This window comes from Zootoca vivipara, chromosome 5 (genome assembly GCF_965207765.1).
Source record: "Zootoca vivipara chromosome 5, rZooViv2.hap1.1, whole genome shotgun sequence".
In the NCBI taxonomy this organism is placed as follows: Eukaryota; Metazoa; Chordata; class Lepidosauria; order Squamata; family Lacertidae; genus Zootoca; species Zootoca vivipara.
Genome location: NC_142588.1, coordinates 12451339 through 12472769, shown reverse-complemented (window position 1 = coordinate 12472769; position 21431 = coordinate 12451339). Strand labels below are relative to the sequence as shown.

At 46.2% G+C, this 21431-nt stretch overlaps 1 protein-coding gene across 1 annotated transcript in view; it reads left to right on the top strand.

Moving 5' to 3' along the window:
• The window catches only part of SYNPO2L (synaptopodin 2 like), a 43644-nt gene extending 29217 nt beyond the window's left edge, over window positions 1-14427 (top strand). Inside the window, exon 4 of the mRNA XM_035138046.3 lies at window positions 8535-14427. Coding sequence (XP_034993937.2) covers window positions 8535-10864 — 2330 coding nt within the window. The 3' untranslated portion in view covers window positions 10865-14427. The remainder of the gene's footprint in view (window positions 1-8534) is intronic.
• Window positions 14428-21431: the final 7004 nt, after the last annotated feature.

The following is a 21431-nucleotide window of genomic DNA, read 5'->3' as shown; positions in this document are numbered from 1 at the left end:
TTGATATTTTTATGCAAAAAATTTCAATAAACATATTATCAATAATAATAACAACAATATAATAATAAAATAATAATAATAATAATAATAATAATAATACTTGGTGCCTCAGGACTAGAAATGGGCAAATCTGTTGATTTCGGTTTCTCATCTTTCCCATCCTATGTTCACTTCTCCACATCCGTTTGAACCTCTGCTTATTTAAAGGAGCGTGTTAAAGCTGGCTTTTCCCTGAGAAGCTACGTCCTGAAAGAGTTGGGGGCATGGGAGGCCTTGCCCTTGCTGGATGACACACCTGGGACTTTTATGGGCAGGACATAGTATGTGCCCCGTAACACATGTGCTGTTTTTGAACAGGCTGGGTGATGCTTTGGGGTGCAAAGGACCTGTGTGGTACCATAGCTTCTTCTTCTTGTTTTTAAACACACTCACACACACACACACACACACACACACACACACACACTCACACACACCACCTTGCACATATAAAGGACATGCAGCTGCTCTTATTCTCTAACCTCTTATATTTGGCTCCCTGTGTTAACTGTGACAACTGCCGTGGAAAATTTGTTTTGCCTGCCAAAGTTCACTCAACTTTGGCTATATTGAGAATGTATTCTTGCTATACTGCATCAGTTACTCTTTATGGATCATATGTAAGGATATGAACAGGGGCAAAATGAATAGGGCATGATCTAGCCAACATTAAGCACATTTAAATCCAACAGATTTTGATTTAAATGATGTAAGCACATGTGATTAACTCTGCAGCTGAAATGCATGAGACAACCAAGTTCTTAGCTTTGCTGGATCATGCACATAGTGTTTTGTAAGAGTTAAAAATTCAGCAAAGCACAGAACATCATCTGTTCTGTAAAATATTTCAATCTTTTCCATTTCAAATTCAAATATCTCACCAATAGAAATCCACTGACTGGGTTAAAGCTTGATAACGCTCATCATATTCTACAGGTTCAATATGTTTTTCACTCCTGTGTCTACATACACTGATTCACACACTGCTATATATACTTCATGAAAGCTTACAGATCACTCTCTTTCAGCCTTTATCAGAGAACCTTTGCCTTTATCAAATACCTGTCGATCTGCTCTTGCATTGAATTTCCGTTGGTATGGACAGACTTTCACAATTCGTCCTGTACTATAAATAGTCCAGCCTTTGGAGTTGTTTGCTTTGAGGTTGTACTGCAATGTTGCTTAATCTCTGGCTGATGTAAAATGTGGTTCATATGACTGTCATTCTGTAAAGGTTATTTGTTCTTTATTTTCAATGGGGAGTGAGATTGAGCTGCTCAGAGAACTTAGTTACATGGTTAAATAAACTGCTGCTTGCATGGTCCTCCCATTCTCAGGCATTGGCACGGTCTAGATCTTATACTAAGACAAGGGGGTTCTATGAACTCCAGTAACATGCTGGAAAGCATTGGAGATATTAGGTAGTCCAAAACCATCCCACAGTGCTGCTCCACTTGCTTTCATATGAAACTGGAGGGGAAATGAGACCGTAATGTGCTCCTGATTCACATTGCAGTAATTTCAGGTGTGCCTTTATAAAATCAAGCTTGTTTTGGCTAGCTGTGTTAAATGGAGGCCCTGATGTATATGACAGCACATGTCACGTTGGCAGTAGTCAGAAAGACATCACAAAGAAAAATTTGGTGCTTTTTGGAGGCAAGGTAAAGGTAAAGGGACCCCTGACCATTAGGTCCAGTTGTGACCGACTCTGGGGTTGCGGTGCTCATCTTGCATTATTGGCCGAGGGAGCCGGCGTACAGCTTCCAGGTCATGTGGCCAGCATGACTAAGCTGCTTTTGGCGAACCAGAGCAGCACACGAAACACCGTTTACCTTCCTGCTGTAGCGGTACCTATTTATCTACTTGCACTTTGACGTGCTTTCAAACTGCTAGGTTGGCAGGAGCAGGAACCAAACAACGGGAGCTCACCCCATCACGCAGATTCGAACCACTGACCTTCTGATCGGCAAGCCCTAGGCTTGTGGTTTAACCCACCCAGCTAATATCACACAGTAATGCATGAAGACATTTTTTTGGACAAATGGTGCAGTAAACACCCTTCCACCTTCTCCCCCTGCAAAGTTCATGATGGAAAATACTGGAGGAACTATCTGGTCCAGAGAGAGGAAAACACCTATTACACCCTTTCCCTATCATGATCTCACAATGGATCCTTGCATTGTTCCGGCAGTACATTGTAGCAGGAAGAATTGGGGCTATATATTTTTTACCTTTGCTGATAAATTTCAGTCCTATACTGTAATTCTCCCATCAGGAGGATTCTTCCTTGGTGATTCCACGTTATTTTGCCAATTCAAATTGATCCCTCCTTAAAAATCTCATACTCAGCTACAACTGTTAGAATAGGGGAACATGTTGATAATCGTGTAACATCTGGAAAGTGAGACACCACTAAGGGCTCGTCCATGCTTACTTTTTTGCCACGTTTCTAGGCACAGATCCAGGCTTTCTACATCCAGGTCCAAGCAGGTGTGTGTATGGTTTGCTTGTTTTTTCTTCCCCTGGCACGCTTTCCCTGGGGAAAGCCATGTTTTAGAGCAAGTGGCAACTGGGTTTTTCATGGGTTGCCATTTGCTCTAATTCAGCAGTAGATTGTGGGTTTTCCTGGGGCAGACTGGGGCATTCTTTTTAGCAGTTTAGGGATAGCCTGGGATCCTATATTCCATTGTGGCCACCTCCTGATGTTTTAAAAACAAAGGAAACATAACTCCAAGATGGGAAACAATCCTCTTTTAACTCCAGTAGGTCAATTGCCCAGGGTCCAACTAGGATATGAAGGCAGTCGTGTTTTTGTTTGTTTGTTTGTTTTGTTTTATTCACATGTCTGCCCCATTTATGACTAATTATCTAGACATGTTTCAGTCTGGATTTGAGCCTGGTTTCAGCCCAGAGTCAGCCTTGGTTGCTCTGAGGGGATGTTGCTTATTGAGAGAGGGGCAAGCGGACTGTGACCTTGCTTCTCCTGCTTGATCTCTCCATGGCATTCTGTGCCATTGACCATGGCATAATTCTGATCTGTAGGATGGGCATTGGGAAAACTGACTTCAGTGTTCTGTTCCTACCTGGATTGGATTGCATTTTACAGGAAAGAGCAGGTCCGCAGCTTGGGGGTGCTGTTGAATTCAACACTGTCAGTGGAGGCTCAGTGGCTCGGAGTGCCTTTTTCCAGCTCTGGCTAGTTTGCCAGCTACAACTTAGGTCCAAGGTACCCCAGGGATCACTCGAACCCTTATATCCCAGCTCAATCACTGAGATCAGCATCTCTGGTTGTTCCCTGAGTTGATGAGGCTCATTTGGCAACAACAAGAAACCAAATCTTTAGTGATCAGCCCAGTCCTTTGCCAAAAGAGATTCAGCAGGCTTCAGCCGTTTCAACTTTTGAATGCCTGCTGAAAACTTTTCTGTTCTGCCGGGCCTATGCAGGCATCCTTCCGCAATGGTTAATTGATGCCTGTTTAAAACTCTTTAATGGTGATGAATGGCCCATCTCCATTTGGAGAAATCTTCACCGATGTTATCCTTTGCAAATGACTGTATCAGAAAAATGCTGTTTGTGAAACATGCCTGAGTATCAGGAAAGATGACATTGTTTTTTGGATTTAGTGCTTTCATGCTCAGTGACTCAAAGAGTCCCCTCTCCTGAGCGCAAGTGTGGAAACATTTGTGGCAAGGGACATGTCCTATTTTAAACCCCATCTATGGGAGGAGGATGGGAAGTGGAGCAAGTGTTTGACACTTGACAATGTCCATCACACTGTTTAGTGATGATGCCTGGGGGGTAAAAATAGAGAGAGTTACCTCATGGCTTTCAGCAGCAATGTCGAGGAGACAAAAGAGAGGCTTTAAAAGGCTAGTGGAGCTGCAGGCAAAGGGCCTGGGCTCTTTTAAGGATTTGGTTCTGCTCCAGAAGGGAGCTGAGCTGTTCTACTTCTCCCTCTCTTTATGGAGAGCTGTGAGTTACGGGCGTGTGACATGCCCTTCTCTCCGGGACTAGATGTTTCTTTCAAGAGCTTGGACCAACCATATGCAGGTACCAGTTTATTTTGCATGCCAAACTTTTGCAAGCCTCCTCACAGACAGAGGCTCCACTTGCTTTGCTTTCAGATGGTTTGTATTGCTATGGAAGAAAGCTGTAGATGAAAGGTAGCTGAATTTTTGGACAGTAGGAAGTAGAACCAGCTTGAAGGGGCTTTAAACCTCCTGTCAGTTGTGCAGTGCCTATTTGCCTGATGTGCTCACTAACCTATAATGGCCATAAAGAAGGTAAAACAGTGCCAATGAAAAGAATTGGTGGTTGATTCAGGACAAGGAAAAGGAAGCATGCCTTCAAAAAAGATGCACAGTGAATTTATGGAATTCGCTCCCACAAAATGTAGGGGTGACCCCTTGGAGAGGCTTGCTCTGGAGGGTGACTAGAGAGGGTGACTCATGGGGGAGAGAGAACTCATTGGCTATTAGTCATGATGGCTACTGGGGATCGCCACATGCAGAGTTGAGGAGGGCAAACAATGCTGCCTTCATCCCTGGGCTTCCTGGAAACAGCTACCTTTGGAAAAAGGATGCTGAACCAAATGGATCCTTGGTCTGATCTTACATGATTATTAAACACAGAAAATTTAAGGTTTATTGGAATTTCAACTATTGTTTCCATTGTACTTCGTACATTCCATTATTTTTTATGAGGTGTATAGAGCCCTGTTGGTATCTTCAGCACCTTCTGTTCCCACAGATTTGTCTGCCACTCATCTTGACCTTCTCTGTGCCCGACAGGAGAATGGATAACATTCCAGAACACCCTGTATCTCAGTGGTTGTGCCTCTAGAATGGATGGGCAACAAACACACAAGACGTATATTATTCACTATATCATATCAAATACCAGTAACTTACAGAGTTCAACAGAAATAACTCATAAAGTTCAACGGAGTAAACAGAAGACCCAGTAGATCAGTTCATTCACAGATCAGTTCATTCACGGGGTCCATACATGTACTAGTTTCTATTCCACCTGTGTCTTTGTATGTTCATAAAGTCCAAACAATCCACATGGGAGCTTGTTACAGTTCCACAGAATCCTTTCACAGAGTCTAGACAAGGATTTCCGGAATATTGGCCATGTTTCACCATCCTGGGCTTCATCAATTGTACAAGTTCATATGTGATGTAATAAGATTGTGGATCTTATGGCACAGTAGTAGTTGCAACTACACATATGAACTTGTACAACTGATGAAGCCCAGGACAGCGAAACAAGGCCAATATTCCAGAAATCCTTGTCTATACTCTGTGAAAGGATTCTGTGGAACTGTAACAAGCTCCCATGTGGATTGTTTGGACTTTAGGAACATACAAAGACACAGGTGGAATAGACACTAGTACATGTATGGACCTCGTGAATGAACTGATCTGTGAATGAACTGATCTACTGGGTCTTCTGTTTACTTGGTTGAACTTTGAGTTACTTCCGTTGAAGTCTATAAGTATTTGATATGATATAGCGAATAATATATTTTATTTATGTAAGAGCACAGCTGGTTACATCTTGTGTGTTTGTTGAGTGTATTTTACATAACCACAGGTTTGATGTTGTTCTAGAATGGATGGAGCAGCAAAGGCAGGAGAAGGAGGGAAAAAACGAGAGGAGGCTGAAGCAGGAAGTGCTGCCTTTTCTCTTAGGGCATTTTAAACATGACATTAAAAATGTGTTTGAGAATCCTTCCTATTTATTTTTTTAATGTCTACTGTTCATGCATGATGAGGGAGAGACAAGAAACGGAATGTACACACCGACTACACTGGAGTTAATTTTCATTAAGAATAGTTTTACAGTCAATTTAAGTCTCGCACTTGAAAATGTTTCACTATGGTTATCTTGGACCATTGATTAAATGTCAAGAAAGATCCATCAGAAAAATATTTTTCCCCGTTTTTATTTTAAATGTTTTCCATCAAGTTACCCCCTCAGATTTTAGAAACCCTTCAGCAGAGTAATGGAGATGGATGATAGCCTTGACTGCAATTGACAAGGCATCATTTTCTTCTTTAAGGTGATTAAATGTGTTTGGAATCATGTATCCGCTCGTGGCTCCCATCATGTGCTCTCTCCTTGCAGCACATCCTTGGCTTGTTGTCTACTGACCTCTCTCCTCCCACCCACCCACCCTCTCATCCCCACTTAAATTCTCTCTCACACAAACACACATACTATGCTTCTCTGTGCTGGAGTAGAGGACACTTGTGCTCGAGCAGCACATGGAAGAAAATGAGGTGGCAGAAAAATATCGTTTCAGATACAGTGGAACCTCAGGTTGCGGACGTGATCCGTGACAGAGGGATGTCCGCAACCCGCAGCGTTCACATTCTGAAGCCCCGTGTCTGCGCCGGCGCAATTTGGCGCCTCTGCACATGTGCGAGTGGTGAAACCCGGAGGTAAACCGTTCCAATACTTTCGGGTTTCCCGCAGTCCGCAACCCAAAAGCGCATAACCTGAAGCATCCGTAACATGAGGTATGACTGCATCTGCAAATGGAAGATCATATTTTTACATGCTGTTTTACATTTGTTTGTTTGTTTGTTTGAATTTATATACCACTCAAAGTGGTTTACATTCTATTAGAAAACTAGCACAGCGCAGGAAGGGGGCTATTTGAGCAAGAATCATAGAATTATAGAGTTGGAAGGCACCTTTTACTTTGGTCTGCCAGGGGAGGAGGTGTTTCTTCTTCCTGGAAGCTGTTTGTGGGGGAGCATCTCAAAGTCACCCACCTGGAGCCTGACATGGTGGTACACTCTACTCAACTCTGTGTGTGTAGAGGCCTCAGTCCTATGAAACCTGTCTTGGACTACCACAGGCAGTGAGAAATTGTCACCTTGAGTTTTGTCCAAACCTCAGATCCAAACTGGAAGAGCCAATGTAAGACTTTTTTTATTTCCCCCTATCCAGCCAGCTCTGATATACCCACATTACCTAGTTACAGGTAGGTAGCCGTGTTGGTCTGAGTCGAAGCAAAATAAAAAAATTCCTTCAGTAGCACCTTAAAGACCAACTAAGTTTATATTTTGGTATGAGCTTTCGTGTGCATGCACACTTCTTCAGATACACACTTCTGAAGAAGTGTGCATGCACACGAAAGCTCATACCAAAATATAAACTTAGTTGGTCTTTAAGGTGCTACTGAAGGAATTTTTTTATTTTCCCACATTACCTGAATGCCTGGCACAGTACTGGTAATAGTTAGTAGGAGGGGCAAGAATATTCCTCATGTTGATAGGTAACTCTTAAGAACATAAGAAGAGGTTGCTGGAATCATCTAGGCCTGCATCCCGCTCTCACAGTGGCCAGCTAGATGCATGTGAGAAGCCCACAAGCAGGAACTGAGGGCAAGAGCACTTTCCTCTCCTGTGGTTTCCAACAACTGATATTCAGAAGGATACAGTCTCTGGTTTTGGAGGCAAAGCATAGCCATCATGGTTAGTAGCTGTTGATAACCTTCTCTTTCACAAATTTGTTTAATCCTCTTCTAAAGCTGGGACCCAGGTGGCGCTGTGGGCTAAACCACTGAGCCTAGGGCTTGCTGATCAGAAGGTCGGCGGTTCGAATCCCTGTGACAGGGTGAGCTCCCGTTGCTTGGTCCCAGCTCCTGCCAACCTAGCAGTTCAAAAGCACATCAAAATGCAAGTAGATAAATAGGAACCGCTATAGCGGGAAGGTAAACAGCGTTTCCATGTGCTGCTCTGGTTTTCCAGAAGCAGCTTTGTCATGCTGGCCACATGACCTGGAAGCTATACACCGGCTCCCTCGGCCAATAATGCGAGATGAGCGCACAACCCCAGAGTCGGTCACGACTGGACCTAATGGTCAGGGGTCCCTTTACCTTTACCTTCTAAAGCTATCCATAGAGGGATGCAGGTGGCACTGCGGTCTAAACCACAGAGCCTAGGGCTTGCCAATAAGAAGGTCGGCAGTTCAAATCCCCGCGACGGGGTGAGCTCCCATTGTTCGGTCCCTACTCCTGCCAACCTAGCAGTTCGAAAGCATGTGTAGTGCATGTCAAGCAGTTCGAAAGCATGTCAAGTTCCTCTGTGGCAGGAAGGTAAACGGTATTTCCCTGCACTGCTCTGGTTCGCCAGAAGCGGCTTAGTCATGCTGGCCACATGACACGGAAGCTGTCTGCGGACAAACGCCGGCTCCCTCGGCCTATAAAGCGAGATGAGTGCCGCAACCCCAGAGTTGTCCATGACTGAACCTAATAGTCAGGGGTACCTTTACCTTTAAAGCCATCCAAGTTGGTGGACACCACTGCCTCCTGTGGAAGAGAGTTCCATAGTTTACTATGCACAGTGTGAATAAGTACTGTATTTTACACATCCTCCTCTCCCATATGAACATGATCAGATAAGGCAGGCTTGGCTTTCCAGCCAGATTCCCCACAGTATCCTGACTGTGCCTCTCTTTTTGTCACTGTTCCTTGCAGAGCTTCATCGCAGTGAAAGTATGCAGGAAAAGAATGTGAAAGAAGCCAAAACCAAATGCCGAACCATTGCATCCCTGCTGACAGATGCGCCCAACCCCCATTCCAAGGGTGTCCTGATGTTCAAAAAACGCCGCCAGAGGGCAAAGAAGTACACCCTGGTCAGCTTCGGAAGCGTTGATGAAGACCGCTGCTATGACGAAGAGGACGGTGTCTTCCCAACCAGCGAATCTGAGTTTGACGAGGAAGGCTTCTCTGATGCCCGGAGCCTAACAAACCACTCAGACTGGGACAATACTTACCTTGACATTGAGAAGCCCAAGGGGCCTCCTGCCCACGAGCAGGACCAGGCTCAGCAAGGCCTCAGCGGAGCATCAGGCAGGGGGGCACAGTTGTTTGAGCAGCAAAGGCAGAAGGCTGGTGAACATACTGTGGAGAGAGTCGCTACTCATGAGCCAGAAGAACAGCCCCCACCTCCACCTGTGTTACACAACGTGTTACACAATGAAGTACCCACTCCACAGAAGGCAGAAAGGGCCCCTCTGAGTGTCCACTTAGAAGCTGTGCAGGTCTCTAGCCAGCTGCCATCACCCAGCCCAGCTCAGCTCCAGTCTCCATCAGGCATCTTCGGAGGAGGAGGAGTGGGCACCCAGAACTCGCCAAGTGCCACCAGCATCTTCAACAGATCTGCCCGACCTTTTACTCCAGGTTTTCCCGGGCAACGTCCTATGACTTCCTCTGTCATGTTCAGACCATCTGCGCCAAGGAAAAGCAGCGAGAGTTTGGGTGGACAGAGAACAGTGGTGCCTCCTTTCTCCCCTGTCACTCCAGGGACCACTCTGCTTCCTGCCGCTCCCATGGCAGTGCAGCCTAGTGGCCCAGCAAGTACCTCTGTGTCTCTGTATATCCCAACCCCTCCATCATTGGTGCAACTCTCAGGGGCTGGAAGTTCTGCGGAGGCCAAGCCACCTTCCAACACAGCCCGAACCTCCACAGCTTCCATATACCTATCAGCACCTTCTAAGCCAGCTGCAGAGGCTGTCGCTGCTACACCACCGCCATTGCTGCCTTCCCAAGGCCAAGAGATGGCTTCTTCCACTTTGTACATCAGCCCAGTCCAACAGCAACCCCTCTCCCAGCCCTACACTGCTGTAGTGCCAGCCATCTCACGGCCTGCTTCTGAGCCCTTTGCCTCCAGGGAACAGAGAGTTGCAGTTCCGGCTCCCAGAACGGGAATCTTGCAGGAGGCTCGCCGGAGGAGCAGCAAGAAGCCCATGTTCAAGACTGTGGAGGAGAAGAAGAAGAATTCCCCCAACCCTGAGTTGCTGTCTCTAGTGCAGAACCTGGACGAAAAACCCAAAGGAGACCACCACGGGGCAGGCTTTGAGTCTGGGCCCGAGGAGGACTTCCTCAGCCTGGGGGCTGAAGCCTGCAACTTCATGCAAGCCTCGGGCCGGAAGTTCAGGACCCCACCCCCAGTAGCTCCTAAGCCCCAGCAGTCAAAGGCCTCTGGTGGACTGGTGAACGGCTCCTCCTCTGCCAACGACATATCCCATTTGAAGGGGAAAGGGGCAGAGCTCTTTGCCAAGCGACAGAGCCGCATGGACAAGTTTGTCGTGGAGTCTGCTCTATCACCGGCCCCAAAGGCCAGGACCCCATCCCCGACCCCTTCTCTGCCTCCCTCCTGGAAGTACTCCCCCAACATCCGCGCCCCACCCCCCATCGGTTACAACCCACTGCTCTCTCCGTTTTATCCCCTGGGAGCCAGCAGGTCACAAGCCAGCAAGGCAGAGAGCAAAGCGAAAAAGGGGCCCAGCCAGAAATCGGGGATCAAGGCCATCGACTTCATGCGGCACCAGCCGTACCAGCTGAAGTCCGCCATGTTCTGCTTCGGGGATGTGCCAGGCTCTGACGTCCAGGCCTCCTCCGCAAGCCAGGCAGCCCAGCAATCCAGCCTGTCTTTCACCCCAGCCAAGCAAGTGCCTGTGAAAACAGCCCGGACCTATGAGATCCGCCGCTTCTCCACACCTGCTCCAGCGCCAGCTTCCAGCAGCCTGGCCCCTACAGTGCTGGCCCCCCGCTCTGCCACCACGTTGGATGAGCCTATGTGGAGGACAGAAATGACCTCCATCTCTGCACCCGCTTCCCCGGGGCCCTTCCAGGTGGCTCCCACACAGTATCTAAGCTCCCCTGACCTCAGCCAGCCAGGCAGGGGGCCTTCCCCAAGCCGACCCTCCTCATCCTCCAGTTTCCATGTAGCGAGACCCAGGTTCTCAGCTGCGCAAACTGGGATGCAGGCACACACCTGGAGACCAAGTTCTGGTCACCAGTGAAAGAGAAATTTGCGCTTCCCCATCCCCATCAGTGGGCTTCTTCACACGTCGTGATTTTTTAGGTGTACACCTAAGGGGTTGGGGGGGGGCGCATACATCTATTAATTTAAAGTGTAAATGCAGCAGTTTATCCTAAAAGTGCACCCACCAGAGAGCTACAATTGGCTGCAGCTCACTTCTGAGTGCCCACTTTGTGGCAAACCCAGGTTTGCTGCTGTGTGATGAGATGAGATGGCCCACAGACGCAAGGCAGGCGTTTGAACAGAATAGTTACCTTTAGCACCTCCCCCTCCCCCTCCTTTTCTGTTTAAGTTGAGTTCCTGTAAATTAGGACAATGAAACCAAATGGGGGGCAAGCAGCCTCCTTTTCCGAATCCCTGAACTATCCATTTTTTGGACTTGCAACATTTCCAAGGGATTTAACTGTGTGTGGCTGGAACAGGAGAAAAGTAGCAACGATAGAAGGGTTTGCCATTCACGTAGCAGCAAGATTCATAACCGCCCTAGGAAAAGCAGTGCTGTGCAGCTGTAAGCAAGTGCATTTTTATCTTTGAGAACAGCTCCTCGCCTCATCATCCAGAAACCCTGAGCATGGTGGTAAGGTGGAAAAGAAGCAGTCACAGAGGCATGGATGGAGTCTCCTAATTGTCTCTCAACATCTGCCTGCTATAGCCCACAAATTCAAAGTTTTCATCACTCTCTTCCCAACAGGATTGTCTTGGAAGCTTGTTGTGAGTTCCTTGGGGAGGCAGCCAGTGATGTATTGCAAGTTTCCGCTCGTGCTAGGCATAAGAGACCCAGTTTTTGCCCTGCCTTAACTGAGAGCAATGCTGTAGCACAGCCAAAATTTTCCAAGGAAATGCAAATTGTTGTTATTATTTCTTAAATTTGTATATGGCCATTTATCTGAAGATCCCAGGGTGGTTCACATCAGAAAATCACTTTCTCTCTTGCATTTACAGGAAAGGCTTGGCAGGCATTTCCTCAATGTCCCTGTGTTATGACTCTGCCTCCACATTAGCATTATGAAGCAAATACGACGACTGCCAGGCATGGCATTTGCCTTGTAACATGCTGTTCTCTCTTGAAATGCCCCAAGACTATGCCCCAGAATCATCTGCTTCTTCAACATATAAGTCAGATAGAAAGTTTGAAAGCAATTGGTTGACACAGACGTGTGTGCCATTTGCTACATAATTAAATGAGACAGGAGACACAAATTTCTCAAAGTTTCTTGGTCCTCCTCTGAACAGCTGAACGAGAGGCTGTGCAGGACTGCAAGGGCTGAAAAGACAATGTTGTGTGTCGAAGCACCAGAGAAGGAGAATCCTTTCAGAAAAATGAAAGGAAGACCAAGTGTGGAATTTTGGAGTGCAAGGTTTGACATTAATCTCTTGCTAGAATAGGACACTGTAAGTGGGAGGGAGGAATGTGTGAACAAGTGTGGGAGTGGTTTTCAGAGTCCACAGGACAGAGTTTTAAGGCGTTCCTGTACCTCAGATGTTTGGTCCAATGTCTGACAAGCTAGCAACTGGAAATGCAATTCCAGGGCCAGTTTTTGTAGACTCTCCCAGGTCAATGAAAGCTAGCAGGGAGAGAAGGGATGGCTAGGAGTTTTATATCTACTCAAAGCCAGGAAGGGATAGTAGAACAGGCAGCTTGCTGGAAGAACTGCCCAGGATGTGCTTGGGGTGTTTTATGCATCCCCCGAAGCAGGTGGAATTGACTAGGCCTACGGCCTCCTGTAATGTATCATTGCTGCACAGTTTAGAGCCACTCGTGAGTTTGGGGGGGTGAAGTTCTTAAGTGGGGAGGCTCCCCATGTGATTTAGAGCCCTATGCGTTTGCACATGAGGAGACTGAGCGGCTGAATAAGGCTTGTAGCATGGAGAAAAGCATGTCTGCCATTTGAAATCAATGCATCATGTATATGTTTGGGCCAGTTATTATGAGGCTCAAACAGCAGCTGAGATGCCGATTCCTTACTCCCTGCTGGTTGGAGAAGATACACACACAAAAATACATATATACTGTATATATGAGAATGCTCCTGATCTGGGAGTCAGGTGATCCCAAAGAGCCAATCACCTGTCACTGCCTGTTATCGTAACAGTTTGGTGCACCCTTATCTTCTTCAGCTTTGTAGATGGAGTCTAGATATTGTTGGGCTACAAACTCCCATCATGCCCAACCACCTTAGCCAACTGTAAGAGATGATGGGTGTTGGAGGCCAACAACATCTTGAGATGCAGTGTCGAAGAACACAGGCCTGAACTCAGCTGTTTGTTGCAGGAAGTTATCCTTTCAGCAGGCGTTGATGGTTGAGGTGGGGCTCCAAATGCAAGAGGATGGATACCGGTAGGTTCAAGGAAGAGTAGATATGAAATACTGGTTAACATTGTCTGAAGAATGCCAAGTCTGAAGAATGCAAACCTGTCATTCAAGAGGGAGACAGATGGAGCACAAGGGTGGTTTGTAATGTGTTGTTTCCACATCCAGATATGTACTTAGGCCCAAGTTCAAAAAAAATTGGGAGGCCTCAGCCTCCGTGTAGTCCTGCTGACCTCATTCAGCCAAGTTTGAGTGTTGAGACCTAGCAAAATTGGGGCTGGGGAGGGGGGTGTTGACCACTGAGACATACTTCTCAAAGCTGCTGTGCTGTGAAATGCAGGTTGCTAGTTTCTGACTCTTTTGAGCCTCCTGTGTGTTTAACAGCTGCTTGACTGCAAGAAGCACTGTAGTGATGATAGCAGAACCTCCCTGGCCTGGCACGGCTTGCTCTGCAGCAACCAAAGGCAAAAAAACCATCTTGGTGCCCTTTCACTAAGAGCCTTCATGGAAAGGTTTAGTACAGGCAGGAAGTACAGATCAGGGTACAGATAGGCTTACCGGGCACCATGAGAATGTAGAAGATAGGCTCTTCCCATTCCTTCTGCCTGGCACAGGTTTTCATAGTTTAAGAAGAGGTGTGAAATGGTGGGGGGGGGGGAGGAAGCCTCTTTGCAAGAAGCCTGAGAAGGGAGCACACTAGAGGAAGGAATCCAGTGGCTCTGTTCTACATGACAGCCCCTGTTGAGCCAGTCTGTTCTGTGCTCTAGAAAGGTTCCAAGTCCAATCTTACAGCTTAGGAAGTGAAACAAGATGCTAGAATTCAGAACAGCTTAGGAAGCAATACCAGGAGCTAGAATACAGAACAAGAGTTGGGAGCAAGGCATTTGGAGGAGCTCTTGATGAGGCTTCTGTCATTTTCATTTTCACAGTCACACACAACCCAGCTGGAAACCACATCAGTGAAATCTTCATGTTACCCTTTGTCAGATATCTTGCCATTGTTTGCTATTTAGACTGGCAGCTCTCTTGTTTCTCTGGGAGGGTATTCAAATTTCACATCCAAGAAACGAACCTGCCAGCAACATCCTGAAATACACAGGGCTGTACATCTCAAGCAGTAAGAGAACTTGTTCTGTTCTTTTGGAAATATTTTTATTTCATTTTATTTTTGAAGTTAAAAGTCACTTTACAACTGCTTGTGCTGAGGAATAAATTTCTGATACGCACTTTAACCATTGCCTTCATTTGCCTCTTTCATTTTCAGTTTCTTCCACAGTGTGATCCCAAAACATCTTCACACTTAGTCGATGCTGTTACATTCAGACAAAATGACTCTGCATTCTGCTAAGCTGCCGGTCTAAGATAATGAGAGAATGCGGCATTTAAGTAGCATTGATGCTGCTCATGTAATAAGCTGGTCAGGGATGATGGGCATTTTAGTCCATCAATGAATGGACAGCCACAGTTTTAGTATATCCATGTAATGCAAAATCTTCAAAGCAAGTGAATGAAACATGGTGTATCCTGAGATGGGGAGGGAGCTCTAATGACAGATTTCAACCTCTCTCACCTGTTGGATTCTGAGAAATGTATTGCCCCCCCCCTTCCTCACACGCATAGTGTACACATCTTGACTGCCTTATATTTCCCACGCTCCTGCAATCTAGCCTTTCTCCTGGTAAAGGTAAAGGGACCCCTGACCATTACGTCCAGTCGTGACTGACTCTGGGGTTGCGGCACTCATCTCGCGTTACTGGCCGAGGGAGCCGGCGTACAGCTTCCGGGTCATGTGGCCAACATGACAAAGCCACTTCTGGCGAACCAGAGCAGCGCACGGAAATGCCATTTACCTTTCCGCTGTAGCGGTACCTATTTATCTACTTGCACTTTGACGTGCTTTCAAACTGCTAGGTTGGCAGGAGCTGGGACCGAGCAACGGGAGCTCACCCTGTCGCGGGGATTCGAACCGCCGACCTTCTGATCAGTGAGCCCTAGGCTCTGTGGTTTAACCCACAGCGCCACCTGCGTCCCTTTTCTCCTGGTACATATCCCAATAGTGACAAACAGATTCAGTGGGAAACAAAGACACAGTAAACACTGGAGAATCAGAACCAAACATGAAACTCCCTAACAACCAGGAAAAAATCAGGATTCCATACTCCACATCCTTGCTCTCATCTGTGAAAGTTGTGAGATTCTCCAGCACCATTTGCTCCTCCCCCCTTGAAAAAGTGGCTCTCTGTTCCTCTCAACCCATCAAGATGCTTCTATCTTCTTCCTTCACAATCAGAGGAAATGATGGATGCCTCTCAAATCCCCAAATCTCCCCCTGGAGAGTTCTCAGTGGTCTATGCCCTTTTGAGGCTGCCCTTTGCAGTTTCAGCATGAGTTTTAAGGCAGGGAATGAGGAAAAGATCTTACAGTCACCTCCATTGCTCTCCTAAACAAGGTCCCTTCTGCAAGTTGTTTACAATATAGCAGATTTTTAAAAACCAGTGCAAATATATGCCTTTTCTGCTATCATGTATTAGGCCCACTGTGCATCTTGCAAATGTCTTTACTGAAAGGTCAAATCCACACTATCCCTTTTCTTTGGGGCTTCCCCCAAAGAATCCTGAATTCCCAGCACCCTCAACAAACTACAGTCCCCATGATTCTTTGGGAGAAGTCGTGCTTTGAATGTATGATGTGGATGTCACCAGAGTCTGATTCCTTCCAACTTTACAAAGAGGATATAAGGCATGCACACATGGCCACTAGATGGTGGTCTCGTGCTTCCATAGTCTAACAGGGTTCTGCATTCACCTGCTGTAGTGATAAGTTGGGAGGATTTAAAATCTTATGGCAGACTTACAAATCCTCTCCACTTAATCTTTTGCCCTTTGGACTTCACAGAGAATCACATCTGGCAATTACTCTGTGCCACATATTTGCAGGGTTGCAAACCAATCGCACAGTCTTGACTGCAAATGGATGGTTTGCAAAAAACTATTTCGCTCCACCTGAGCTGTTAGGATCACAGGCTGCGTCACAATTCTTCCACTTCGCCCAGCAGGCAGTTCTGGTCTAATGATGCTAACCTTTTGTTGCTTAAAAAAATTCCTTCAGTAGCACCTTAAAGACCAACTAAGTTTTTATTTTGGTATGAGCTTTCGTGTGCATGCACACTTCTTCAGATAACCTTGCTTGTGCAGGTTACAACTAGTAAGGGCTTGCTGTTTGCTGCTGCCTTAGGCTCTCCGCAAGGGTGAGATGTGTCACACATCACTGAACTATAAGAAAAACAAACATCTGCAGAAAACAGAAATATAACAACTCAGCATAGAAGCATCATCATGTATGAGGTCTCATTTAGAGGTATGATTTTGCATTTAGTGGTATGAAAATATGGTCACATCATCAACACCATATATTTAAAGCACATGGCTTCCCGAGAAGAAGAGTTTGGATTTGATATCCCACTTTATTACTACCCGAAGGAGTCTCAAAGCAGCTAACATTCTCCTTTCCCTTCCTCCCCCACAACAAACACTCTGTGAGGTGAGTGAGGCTGAGAGACTTCAGAGAAGTATGACTAGCCCAAGGTCACCCAGCAGCTGCATGTGGAGGAGTGGAGACCCGAACCCGGTTCACCAGATTACAAGACTACCGCTCTTAACCACATACCACACTGGCTCTCAAAATCCTGGGAACTAGTTTGCTCCCCACAGAGCCACAAATTCCTGCACCCTTCACAGACTTCAGTTCCCAGTATTATTTGGGGGGAAGTCATGTGTTTTACATGTGTGTATATGGCCACATAGCTAGGTTTGTAAAAGCCTAGAAGTCATTGCATTCCCTATGTCAGATGCAACAAAATCATCAGTGGTTTAAAACCAAATACACAGAATAGAAATACAACAGAGCATAACTTTCTAAACCAGTTCATCCAAAAACAGAACGAAAGGGTGAATCTAACCCTAGCCCACAATGTTCAATCTATAATACTAATATATATGAAACAAAGAAGATAAACAGAAAAAATGGGGGGGGGGTCAATTACTTAGGTTAAAATATGAATAAAGGTAAAAGATAAAGGTCCCCTGGACGGTTAAGTCCAATCAAAGGCGATTAGAGTTGCGGCGCTCATATTGTTTTCAGGCTGAGGGAGCTGGTGTTTGTCCACAGACAGCTTTCTGGGTCATGTGGCCAGCATGACTAAACCGCTTCTGACACATGGAACACCATGACGAAAGCCAGAGCACATGAAAACACTGCTTACCATTTAGAATATGAATAATTTGAGAAGACAAGTGTAATCAGAAAGAGGAAGAGGAAGACTTGTTGTGTGCTTTTGAAGGAAAGCACGTGAGCCAAAACTCTGCATTCTGTTTTAAAGACAAAAATCAAAGGTACTTCTCATAAGTACAGTACTTCATAAGAGAGCACCTTCTTAAAATGGGACGAAAGGGAACCAACACTCCAAGCAGAGAACCAGCTCCAGAAAAGAGAGCATCTCCCTTACTTTGGCTCAGTGCAGTGACCACTCTAAAGTCATCTTGCCCTTCTCACAATGTTCCAGTTTCTGCTTAAACAAACCACTTCAGTTTTCCATTGTGCTAAAATTTAGCACCTGGCTGCAAACAGCAGAAGAACTACAGTATTAGGACTCTGTTGTGAAATTTAAGGACTTGTTGAGGCAGCTTACAATGATTGGATTGGGATAAATGACATACACTACAAAACACACATTTAAACCAGAAGCGTTGGGTATTCAGGCAATTCTACTACAGGGTAATAAAGGCCTACTAAGTGACCTCAAGCTGCTGTGATAGAATCTCTTTTTTAAAAACTGTTGAGCTCATAGCCTTACGAGCTGACCACATGACAACTGGCAACAGCAATGAAATGGACAAGATGCACCAGCAAATGTCGTCCTACTGCAGCTTGTTATCCGTGACCTTAATTCAATCTTGCAAGAATGTAAGATGACACAAATGTCTAGGGCTGGGAGTGTCTATATCTATATATGTGTACACATGAGGAAGAGCCAATAATGTTGCCTGCTATACCTTTCAGTAGAGCTGCTCATGCCATTAGCTTTGAATATTTAGGGAAGTTCTGTCTTCTGAAGCTCTCTCTCTCACACACAACTCTTAAGTGCTGTGGACTTGCAAGAGGAGTGACACAAACTGCCAACAACGTGTGTTCCTTTGACTTTTGTATATATAGACAAGGAGGGTCAAAATAGCTTCTGCAGGACTGGAGAGTACATAGATTTGTATGCAGAGCAACAGAGTTGTCATATCAACTTTCATAATGAGGGGCACTGCAAGCCAAACTCGGAAAATGATGTTAGGGACCTGAATGTGACACTTCTGCAATGTGTGGTGATACAAACCAGGACAGACTCCCACAGAGAAACTGGGGTGAGAAACATGAGTCTCATGCTCTCCACTGCATTATGTCAAATTAGAACTTGGTAGGAATGACAGGACACCCTTTTGCCAAAGCAGTTCCCCTCACTGCTCAGCAGGGATTTGCTTATCCCTGGACCCTCATTTCAGAGCACCAAAGAATCTCAGGTTTCCCCAGTTCTTTCTTCGGTTTTGTAAGAGCATCCTTACAATGCTACCACTCTAAGGAAATGAAACAAAACATCAAACATCCTTTCTTTCTTACAGTCATGTGTTGTTGTTGTTGTTTTAAAAACAACAACAACACATATTTAAATATAATAAACTGCATGTAATCTTTAATGTAGGTTTTATATAATGTGATAGTGAGAAGCATGGACAGGACGTTTCGTGGCCCTGGTCCATACATTTAAAATTACCCCACTGTCACAACTGGCCATGCAAAGCAAAGAACCAAGAGTCAGGATGAAGACCTTTCAGTCAAGCAGGCATAGTGGAAAGTACTTTCACTCAGGCATAGTCCCAGCCTGCCGTGATCGTACAACATGAGGACTCCACAGAGGCAGAATCCACTGGGAAATCTGACGGCTGGTCCACAGACACCCCAGTAGATCAAGGTGAGAGAACCTTGAAGAGAGATCTCCACAGCTGGGAACCCCATTACTTTGACTGCAGCAGGAGACTCTGGCCCTTTAACTACAGGAGGCAGAACTTAGTGGGTGGGGCTTCCAGTCCACTACTATGTAGACCTGCTATAAAACTCAGCCAGTTGCTCTAGGCTCTTGCTGAAACAACTTGGATGTGTTGCTTTAGAAGTTTTGTCTATGATGCTGAACTCACAACTTGGGTGCTTTTGCCTGTACAGCCAGGAACTTCTGACCTCCGGTTTTGTGGACTATCACCCCTATTTGTGGTGGACATCCCTGTGGATCACAATACAGCCTGACCTGGAACTTCATATAGTTCTTCAACATGGAGGAGAGGCCAATGGACTGCCTGGGTGGGTAAAGTTATCTTAAATATAGAGCCTAAAGGCACATCATAGCTCAGCAAGCCATTCAACCTGGAACCTCAACAGCATACCATCTGGGGTGTGTGTGTGCAATAACACAACTTTTCAATTTGTAGCCCTAACAACTCCGAGCACCCACATGGAGAGGCCCCCATGGGATAGCCCATGTGTGAGAAGGTTGTTCTGGTCTGATAGCTGATTGCAAGAGACTGAGGCCCTGCTTGGGAAGGGTTTCTCTTTCAAAAAAAAGGAAGGGAATCCAGAGAGTGGGTGCTCTGCAAGATCAGGCACTGACGTGAAACGACTCATACATTCTTGCATGAGGCTATGGGAATGAGGTTACTTGCAGGGGAGAATGCTGAATGTATGAATCAAGACATGGAGAGCCTGCTTACAAGCAGCTGGTGAGAGCCCATCAGCACAGGATCCAAGGAAACTTTCAAAGAATTGAGATCCATCAATAGCCAGCCAAATCCCAGATCTTGATGACTCCCAGAGCACTGTCCCACAATTGACAGTAATTATGTGAAAGGAAAGGTGTAGTTTGCACAACAAGCAGACATTCCTTCTTCCGCACGATTATTAATGGCGCAAGAGCCCTGCTGTCTTTTGCAACTGACCCCAGTGGTTCAGAGTGTGAGGGCAGCATTCTCTTCTTCAGAAAGGCCTGTAAAGAGTTTCCTTTCAAATTCTATTTCTGATGGATTCAGGGACTTTGAGATCGTGTTAGGAGGTTTCAGTAACTGAGGGGTCAGGGGCTGGGTCACAACAGTGCTGAGGGCGAGCATAAAAGCTCCTGGTGTCACATAACCCAAGCTGGAATTGCAGCAGTTACCAATGCTGAATCTGACAGCACTTGGTGTTTGGGAAGAATCACCTTGAATATGACCACCTTACTTGACTGCATCTTGCTGTCAGCAATTCCTCTACACTGCACCCTACACTGCACCCAGATCAATAATAATAATAGTAATAGTAATAATACCCCGCCCATCCGGCTGGGTTTCCCCAGCCACTCTGGGCGGCTTCCAACAAAATATTTAAAATACAATAAAACATCAAACATTTAAAACTCCCCTAAACAGGGCTGCCTTCAGATGTCTTCCAAAAGCCAGATAGTAGTTTATTTCCTTGACATCTGAAGGGATGTCCACAGGGAGGGTGCCACTACCAAGAAGGCCCTCTGCCTGGTTCCCTATCACTTCGCTTCTTGCCGTGAGGGAACCACCAGAAGGCCCTCGGCACTGGACCTCAGTGTCTGAGCTGAACAATTGGGGGGGGGGGAGAGATGCTATTTCAGGTATACTGGGCCGGGGCTGTTTAGGGCTTTAAAGGTCAGCACCAACACTTTGAATTGTGCTTAGAAATGTACTGGGAGACAATGTAGGTCTTTCAGGACCGGTGTTATGTGGTCCCGGCGGCCACTCCCAGTCACCAGTCTAGCTGCCGCATTCTGGATTAGTTGTAGTTTCCGGGTCACCTTCAAGTGTAGCCCCACGTAGAGCGCATTGCAGTAGTCCAAGCGGGAGATAACCAGAGCATGCACCACTTTGATGAGATAGTACACAGGCAGGTAGGGTCTCAGCCTGCGTACCAGATGGAGCTAGTAGACAGTTGCCCAGGACACAGAATAGGCCTGCACCTCCATGGACAGCTGTGAGTCCAAAATGACTCCCAGGCTAGGCACCTGGTTCTTCAGGGGCACAATTACCCCATTCCGGACCAGGGAGTCCTCCACACCTGCCCGCCCCTTGTCCCCCCCCCAAACAGTACTTCCATCTTGTCAGGATTCAACCCCAATCTGTTAGCCCTCATGCATCCTCCAACT